The 9,537-nt window shown below is 34.2% G+C and overlaps 2 protein-coding genes across 2 annotated transcripts; one reads left to right on the forward strand and one right to left on the reverse strand.

The window, feature by feature from the left end:
* Positions 1-36: 36 nt before the first annotated feature.
* On the forward strand, positions 37-7,213 carry LOC149725273 (MBT domain-containing protein 1-like). The gene is made up of 15 exons (XM_089892910.1): positions 37-384; positions 585-759; positions 1,142-1,286; positions 1,668-1,769; positions 2,064-2,217; positions 2,510-2,646; positions 3,341-3,453; positions 3,777-3,909; positions 4,159-4,285; positions 4,753-4,872; positions 5,267-5,438; positions 5,639-5,784; positions 6,054-6,128; positions 6,186-6,349; positions 6,547-7,213. Exons 1-15 carry the CDS (start codon positions 360-362, stop codon positions 6,898-6,900), a joined length of 2,142 nt encoding a protein of 713 aa, XP_089749036.1. The 5' UTR covers positions 37-359; the 3' UTR covers positions 6,901-7,213.
* A 114-nt stretch (positions 7,214-7,327) lies between these two features.
* LOC149725274 (small ubiquitin-related modifier 2-like) lies at positions 7,328-9,290 on the reverse strand. Its single transcript, XM_089892949.1, has 5 exons — positions 9,092-9,290; positions 8,448-8,498; positions 8,106-8,183; positions 7,977-8,048; positions 7,328-7,820 (listed from the first exon to the last, which is right to left on the reverse strand). Exons 1-5 carry the CDS (start codon positions 9,122-9,124, stop codon positions 7,755-7,757), a joined length of 300 nt encoding a protein of 99 aa, XP_089749075.1. The 5' UTR covers positions 9,125-9,290; the 3' UTR covers positions 7,328-7,754.
* Positions 9,291-9,537: the final 247 nt, after the last annotated feature.

Here is a 9,537-nt window from a genome sequence, read left to right on the forward strand (position 1 = left end):
AGGCCTAATAGATTGGTCTATTGAGAATTTTTAATTGGACATGGCAATACCAAAGGCATGCGCGATGCAAACTGTAAACAGTATTGAGTATACGTATATCAGTCCCAATGCAGAATACTGCCATGTAGCATACATACGACGCACAAGACACGTTTGCTCGATCGACTGAACGGTTACAACCCCCTGTACCAAGTTATTCGCTTGCAGTAGTAATAACACGCGCTTATCGTAAAACACGCGCGCGTATGTAAATCTAATCCTTTACTTATACTATAGGTGTATGTATGCATTTGGAAGGCGTAGATATTACAAATGTGACATAAGTAAACCATATACAATTGCTAAAAGTCACTGAATGTATGGAACCCTCTGAAGTACTTACAGGCAAGTATTATATTTCGTCAATACCACGAAAATACGGCACGGGAAATTTAATCCTTCGTATACGATTAGTACGTTTGGTTTTGTCCAACGTCTAAAATCATGGGCATTATATAATCCAATGCAACTAAAGGAACGTATAGCACAAATTAAGCCATGTTGATATTTGTCTAAAATAAAAATTAATCAAGTTTTTCTTACAGCAAAGTGTGAATCTTGTCAAAAAGTTGGTCCTAAAGATTCATTTTATTCGAACACCAAGAGATTTTGTTGCGCACGCTGTTCCCACAGCTTTTCTGCAAAGTTTCGCAAACAAAGTTTCAAAGCTAGCCACGGTGTTGCCAAGAAGAAGAAGCCAAAACTCTCAATTGGAATAACGTAAATATGTTTGTATTCATATGCGACAAAGACCTATTAAATTGCAGATGAGGAAGAAATAGTTAGACGCACGTTTGTGTACAAATATATATGGTTAAAAAAAACAAATATATATGGTTCACTTCAAACGTCTACAGATTAATGCACTGCAAAAAGTTTAGGGGCAAGCATGCCCACCCTGCTACCCTGGGTTTGGTCCCAATACCACAATCGGCACAATGCTAGTTGTTACATTGAACAAAGTTATTGCAATTAAGTGTAAATGTAAAAAAGCTTACAGCCTTATTAAAAATGTTAAAAAAAGCTGTAATGAAATACTACTTACTAATTTTAATAAAACTTTTATTATTATCTAAATATAATGCGTTTTATTGTAATATAGACATAAACCATCGGTTGGCACTCATTATTCACTTGTCCTACCCTCTGAAATGGACCGCCGTGAATATTCATGCGCGGGGTATGATTGGGGCAAATATCTGGTGGATAACTCCAGTGAGGCTGCACCAGTTCATTTGTTTCCTCATGTAAGTGAGTTGTTGTTAAATAATGTATTGCATAGTAAAAAACTAAAAATCCAGATTTGTAAACATCAGTTTGTGCTGTTTAAACTGCCATGCTCTTAACACAATGCTAACATACAACCATATATTGTCTTTAATACATACACTTTGTAAACATAACATTTGCTTCTTTAACTGCAATGCTATTATCAGTGTTGACATAAAAGTTTTTAAATTCATTGTATATATTTGTATTGTCGTGGATAGTAGTGTATTAAAAATATCAAGTTTACCAACAGTACCGGTGTGGGCTGTTTTACTGACCTATGCAAGGCAAGCATGTGTGTCATTAATAACTCCTGTTGAATATTCAGTATATTTAAGTTATATAAATTGTTATTTCAGGCACAAATGTCAGACCATTGGTCAGAAATTGAAAAAGGTGTAAAAGTTGAAGTTCTAAACTTGGACTGCCCAGTGCCGACAAAAGTCTATTGGATTGCCCAGGTCCGATATATTTATAATTCTAAATCTAGTTATTTTCCATAGTTAAGGTATCTTATTTTCTCCTTTTTTATAAATTGTATTTTACATTCATTTACTACTTGCATTGTTACACAGCAATTTATGGAATTTTTCTAAAATTTTATGATTGCAATAAAACTGTAACAGTAATTTCATCTGGGTGTTGCGGTAATGAACCAATCCTGGCCTAAATCTCAAGGCCATTGGCATGCCAGGCTGCGGAACCTTACCCACATAGAATAGAAAACAATAATTTCTTCTGCTTTGAATCCCTAGGTCATTAAGGTGGCTGGTTACAAAGCATTACTGAGGTATGAAGGGTTTGGGGATACAGACAGCAGATGTGACTTTTGGTGTAATCTATGCACACACGATGTACATGCTGTTGGGTGGTGTGCAACTATTGGAAAGCCTCTTGTCCCACCAAAAAGTTTGTTAAACTTTATTCTTTGTATCTAATGGTTAAATAATTTAGCTTAAGTTGATATTTTGGTCTTTTGTGAGACAAATAAATACGAAATTCACAAACATAGGTGTTCTAACTAAATGACTTGTTTAGTTTGTGTTATAAAATGTATATTACACTGAATTTAATTTTAGATTACAGTATTGTATTTGATATCCAATAATGAAAATGGGTGTATATTATAAATTACACTTTCTGTGAGGGGTTCAGAGTATTTTATTTAATATATTAACAATTTCAAGCATTTGTTTTTCAGCGATTCAATTCAAATACAGCAACTGGAAGAGCTTCCTAGTTCAGCGATTAACCGGCGCAAAAACTTTACCTAATGATTTCCAGCAGAGGGTGGTACAGAGCATGGATTGCCCGTTCCTAATGAACATGAGGCTTGAGGTAAATGATATGAAATATAAATGTCGTATAACATGTATTACTGGTTTGCACACTGTGTGCAGTTTAAGCTGAGTGAGTAAACTTGGCATAGTGGTTAGCGCGCCTGCCTTTTACCCATAGGTAATGGGTTCAAGGCTTATCGCTGCTACCGTTGTGGATGTATGTGTCCTTGGGCAAGACACTTAACGGCAATTGCTCCAACCCAGTGATCACTAATGGGTTGTCCAAATTATCAGCCATACGTAAAAAAAATAAAAAACCTCCCCAAAAAATAAACACCCACGAAGTAACATACATGGTAATTTGTAAGCTGGCACGAGATGTTAAACCCGTAATATAACGACTGTTGTTTTCCTGCCACGCGAGGATAAAGTAAGTTACATTCATTCATTCATTCATTCAAACTTGCTTTGAAAGTTAAAACACAAGAGTTGGTTTCTTGCTTTTAAAGCACTAAATAATTGTTCTGAAGTAATGGGGCAATGGCAGTCCTTGTAACACGGGTGTTCTGTTCCATACAAATCGTGCCCTCTTACAAGATACTATGTATAAAACTATGAAGGATTGTAGGTGATTATTTTTGCGGTACTTTTTGTATGTTTACATTACACAAAATATGACAATATATGGGATGTGGTGATTCTATGTCACCAACAGTGTATACCATAATAATCACAGCTTCTTCCTTCAACAGGTGATGGATAAAACACAAATATCACGCATGAGAGTTGGTGTGGTGGAGGAAATCATTGGAGGTCGGTTGCGTTTACATTACGAGGATTCGGATGAAACAAATGATGATTTCTGGTAAATATAAATAGTAAATACTTTTCTTCTTAATTTTTACATCAATGAGGAGTAAAGATAACTGTAATAAATTTTGCGAAACTGACCCTGATTTAGTGCTCATGGAGTTGGACAATTTTTGTGTAGTGAAATACAGTACAGATTTAGTGCTACAAAACGACGTCATTTGCTTACAACGAGAAATTAAATGCGCAAGAAAAGTGGAAACAAGAATAGATTTCGGATTTGGGCTAAAGTTAGTTTATAACTTCAAAACTATAGTGCTATTAGTGTAAATTTATAGTTGATTCATGCAATCATGTGAGTTATCTCTTCATATTTAGGTGTCACTCCCGATCACCGGTCATCCATCATATTGGTTGGTCAGAAAAAGTTGGTCATCGCATTCTTGTTGCAACCAAAGATTACAAGACGATGCCTGGATTTAAAAACTCAAAACCGGAACTTTTTGCTCAGGTTAGAATAATCAATAACATATTATCTAGTATGCAAATTAATAGCCAGAATTATTATGGAAAATTGTTGAATAATTCTTCTTATGCGTGCAGACTAATTAATAAATTATTGTTTATTTTATAAAGAAACTAATACGTTTTAATATAATGTTATTTTTGCACCTGCTGCATCTTGGTACATATCCTAATGGCCCTTTAAGATAATATACAAAAATACTTTACTTATGATATTATTTTGTTTCAATTTCAGACAAAACCGATTAAGACTTGTGGATTTAAAGTTGGAATGAAACTGGAAGCAATTGATCCACTTAACTTATCCTGTATTTGTGTTGCTACTGTTTGCAAGGTGCTTAAGAATGGATACCTCATGATAGGTAAATATAGCATTAGTAGCATAGGCACCAAACTTTAGAAATGTAGGGGACTAAGGGGAGGCAGTTAAACCCACAAGCTTGTTATACTAATTGTACCATATTGGTTGTACAATGCTTATGATGAATTTAATATAGAAAGTTCAGGGTGGCCTGCTTCTACTGTAAACCCAGCTTTGACACTTATGATTAGTAGTTTGCGTATATCTATTATTATGTCTTCTTCTTACTTAAAACCATTACTGATTCACCCATCATTTAATGCTCTCTTTACGCTGTATGTGCTAGCATAAATGAACATGTACATATTTTTAAAATTACGTGTTATTGTTAAACTTACATTCTGTTTTAATAAGGATCAAAACAAGCTAAACAAAGACAAGGTCATATAACTATGGTTAATTGCCGCTGTATGACCAACAGTATCCCAATGCAAACACAAACAAAATACCTTCAATTAAATTGTTCAGGTATTGATGGAAGCGAGGCAATTAATGGAACAGATTGGTTTTCATATCATTGTACGTCACCTTCCATATTTCCTGTGTCTTTTTGTGAAATAAATGATATTCCATTGACTGCACCTAAAGGTATGTACAGACTACAAATAGATTTTCTTTACAAGCTTGGTATATTAAAGGCTAAATATTACTCTGTAGTGCCCTGATATTCAGTGTATATTTATTATTAATATACACTTTATAACCCTGTACATTAGTTTATTTATATGTATTTTAATAGGGGTCTGTTACTTTGTTTGTCCCTAATATTTCCATATACTTTTTTTCTTTATCCATACTTTATTGTTCTTTCTATACCTTTACCATATACCTTGCACATACTTCTTGATATCTACTTAATCAATTTTTTTTTGCTTTTGTTGATTAGTAAACGTTCCATATACTTTGCTCAGGTTAGACTTTTACTATACATACTCAGTCCATACTTTATCCGCTTACTTAATACTCCATATACTGTGCTCAGGTTACAAAGGTCTGTTCAACTGGGAGGTTTACCTTAATGAAACTAACAGTGAAGCTGCCCCTGCTTCTCTCTTCAATGATGAAGTGATAACTCATGGCTTCATGTCAGGAATGAAGTTGGAAGCCGTTGATCTCATGGAGCCTCGATTACTGTGTGTGGCAACCATTGCAAGGTTTGCGGTGGATTGTTGTTAAAAAGTTTCAGTGAAATAGACTGTAAATAATGAGAATTTGACGTTAATCTGGTGCTCATATAGATGGTCGATTTTTGGGTAAAGAAATATAGTAAGGGTCTGGCCCTACGAAAACGTAGCAGACAAAAGTAACAGAATGATTGTTGATATAAGTCTTTAAATGATAATTTTTATTCCAGGGTAGTTGGTCGTTTACTGCGAGTTCACTTTGATGGTTGGGAGAATGAATATGACCAGTGGGTAGACTCGCAATCATCTGATATATATCCTGTTGGTTGGTGTGAACTTGTGGGCTATGAGTTACAACCCCCAGCTAATTCACAAGGTATTAGTTGCACTTGGCTTTATACTGTATTCTTTGTAGGTGTAGTGACTATAATTTTTTTTCAATTAAATTTAAATATGTTTTTAACTGTAAGTGTGTTCTAACAACTGTTGTTTTGTAGCTATCTCCTTAAATAATTTTTCTAACTGTAAGCATGTTTTATGTCTTTTTATTTAAAATTGTGTTTAAAAGTTTTCGCTACCACAGTTGTAGATACAAATAATGTTAATATTATACTATTCTTATTCACTAATATGTTTTTAAAACAGCTACTGCAGATGCACAAGCATTACTTAAAAAGAAAGCCAAACCAAAAGGACAATCATTTCTTGGGAAAAAGAAACGTAAGTTTCATGATTCCCTTTTTGTGTGGCAGTGTTTCTAAATAAAGAATATTCCAGGCAAGCGATTATCAATAAACAAGAAGGCCATACTCTCAAGCCCAAATATCATAACACAAAGTTTGGACACTACAGTGAGTTCACAACCAAAGTCACCTGAAGTAACAGTAAGCCCCCTGAGTGATGATAAACCTCAAGTTGAAGAGATAGTTCCTGAAATCCAGGTATGTAGGAACATGATAATAATGTGGTGGATTAGGTCAGGGTTTCTTAACTGTTCCAAAAGGATACGGATATGCTGAATCATTAAGGTTGGTAGGGTCTACTCTGTATAAGCAATTTTACATGGAGGGGTCTGTAGACATCTATGGGGGATGATTGGAGCAACTTGTTATGTAAATATCTGTTATGATAACTATAGGATGAAGTTCCTGAAGAAGAACTTGGTCCACCAGCAATCCCGGAGTCTTCCGGGATATCCGATCTTCCAGATATTGAAGATTCTGTTAATCTGGAAGACACAGATCCAGTTGTTCCTGAGGACACAGATCTTGTTGTTCCTGAAGACACAGAGATGGAGACTTTGGCTTCTCCTCCTGACACAACTGTCCAAGAGGTTCAAGAACCAACATCTGAGCTTCCAGAAATGATGAATACCGATGTAAATGAGAAAATCACTACTAATGAGAAAGAGATTGTCAGTGAAGAAACTATTACCCCAGATGTTACACAATCTGAAGCTGAAACTACTAACACCACAGCTGAAATATCATAGAATCTACTTGCTGACATTGCTGCTTAAACATTACAATTTATTTTCTGACAGTATAACTGTTGTGTTATATCAGGCAACTTAACTTGAGCTAGTATTTTCTTTTATCATTTCGTCAACGTGTTGATTCTGTTGAAATCACAAGCTGTTTTATGAATGTTTCATTAGATATTGTAGATACACAGCTTACTGAGGTTGGTCAACTGCTTTGCTTATTATGTGGAAGTTGGTTGGATAATGTTAATTGTTGAGATATGTAATCATGTACTCAAAATTGAGGATTTTTTTCTTTGTCAGTACATTTTTCAAAACTCGTTGCAAGAGTTTTATGTCTTAATATACAGTAAGAATTGTTGCAGGGCAGGAAAATAATAATATCTTAAAACTTGTTGAAGGCAAAATATTTCAAAGCCAATGAACAAACCAGATATATAACAATGTGCATTATATTTACAAGTTTCATTTATTTGTATTTTAAACCCAACAGATGCAGATCAGTTTTTTATAATCTATAGATTTTCCTTGTTTACAGCTGTAATGCTTTTGGTTCGTATTCTGTTGTTGAGATCGCTTGGAGATAGCAATAGTTCATATATGCGGCTGTTTCATTTTTAGCAGACAGAAAAAGTCTGCGCAGAACATGGGATAACAATAAACAGAACAAAGTGACGGCAACAACCGCTAGAAATACACAAAACAGAAAGATTAAAACCATCTTCTGCAATTTGAACACAAAATGAATTGTTTACACAAGTTGTTAAGACTGGAATTGAACTAGTGAAGTCAAAGTTTTGTTGAAATCTGACAAAGCAAGCTTTTGCTCCTCATGGCGAAGAGTTTATATTGCAATAAAATTTTCAGGACCGTCGACCTCCAGTTTGTTGGGTAAAAACATCAATGGTGTCTTCATCTTCCATTTCAAGCTACGAATATAAGGAATAAGTCAAATATCCAAGTATATCGTTACATTAATCGATTAATATTTAAGGAGGATACAAAAGACCTCTTTCAAGACTTCCACATAATTTACTTCGTAGAAACAACGCGTACATAATTGCATTAGCTTAATAAGCAGTTACCTTGTTCGGAGTATCATTTTCATTTATCGCTTGTCCATCAAATCGGAAACGTATCAAACTCATAGATTGGCCCTTGTTTACAAAGGGATATTATTTATTTTTAAACTAAATTGTATTAAAACAGTTTACCTGTCTATCACAGTAAGCTTGCATGAGCTTCCTCAGTGGGGTGTGTCTTTTTATTTTAAATTGTACCACAGAACCATCCTGCAAGGAAAAAGAAATAAAAACATTAATAAATTGTAAATACACAATTTCTTTGTGGTAAACAAACAACATTGATTATCGAAAGCCTTTAAAAATTGGGCACTATTTAGGGTAGCTTGGAGAATAGGCTATTCTTTTATATCTAGTACTGGCACTTTAGTCAAAATGATATATTGTTGCTACAGTTTATACAATATATTAGTTTGACCAAAATCATCATGCACAAAGTTTGACAATAAGTGAACAAAATAGAAGAATTCTTACAGATCCTGTTACTTTCAAGTTTATGTGGTCACTTCCTTCACTTTTGACCTCCTGATAATAAAACACAATACAAGTTTCGTTTTTGGTTTAACTTAATAATTGTTATCTTTATGTATAAGACTTATATATACATTGTTTTATTCGGTGCCAATTTCGACAAGAAAGACTCTTATCGTCACATTAAAGTAAAATTTGTGTGTGGAAATCATTAAGATTCAACCAACTTTATCTAAACCCCAGTGGTCCTTAGTTAATCAATGGGTTGCTTCATTGAAATATGGCAGTACCAATACTAAATAGTTCTTATCGGTTTAATCTCAAATGCACACGTTTTAGCTGTAATTTTTGCACAGCCCTATCTCCTTACAGCAACCCATTGATAAACAGGGGACTACCAGGTTTTAGATATAGTTGGTGAAATCTCAAACTTTCTTTTCACGTATTACAACCAATAATAAATTTCATTCTTGAAGAAATTAGGGCTGACAATCCCGGCCAACTGAGGTAACAAAAACACAAAAAAGACAGTTTATTGGTCACCCCTAAAAAGCATAAGTTTACTATCTTTGATTACAGGTTAAAAAACATATAAAATTGGACTGTATTCACACATACATATATACCAATAGAAAAACACAAATTACCTGGCCTGGTTTACTATTTTTCTCGTCACTCATGGCTTTATTTTAAGCTTCACAAGATATACGATAAACCAACGGAATAATTTCACTGCGACCTAAAATAATAAAATTCGGTGGTTAGAAACTGAAATTTACGCAACAGTTTTTATAAAACTTTCTGCCTTGTCGTCTATTTACACATTTTCGTATACGAATGTTATAATTTTTCTTTTATATAGTGCTAAAAACAAATTTAATAAAATATCCGCATGCTTTAGTTTTGCGCAAGGGATTCTCCTTTCTATGTGACGTCATATAATTCTTAACCAATCATTAACCCGGAAATCTCGCGGCGTTTTTCCTCTAAAGCGGATGTTAGGAAGTCGGTAAGAAATTATAATTTATGGCGGGAAGTGTAAATACAAGATATAAAATGATTAAATCCGTTTATGTTTTGGCTGCCGATATGA

This window comes from Ciona robusta, chromosome 14 (assembly GCF_009617815.1).
Source record: "Ciona robusta chromosome 14, ASM961781v2".
NCBI classification, from domain to species: domain Eukaryota; kingdom Metazoa; phylum Chordata; class Ascidiacea; order Phlebobranchia; family Cionidae; genus Ciona; species Ciona robusta.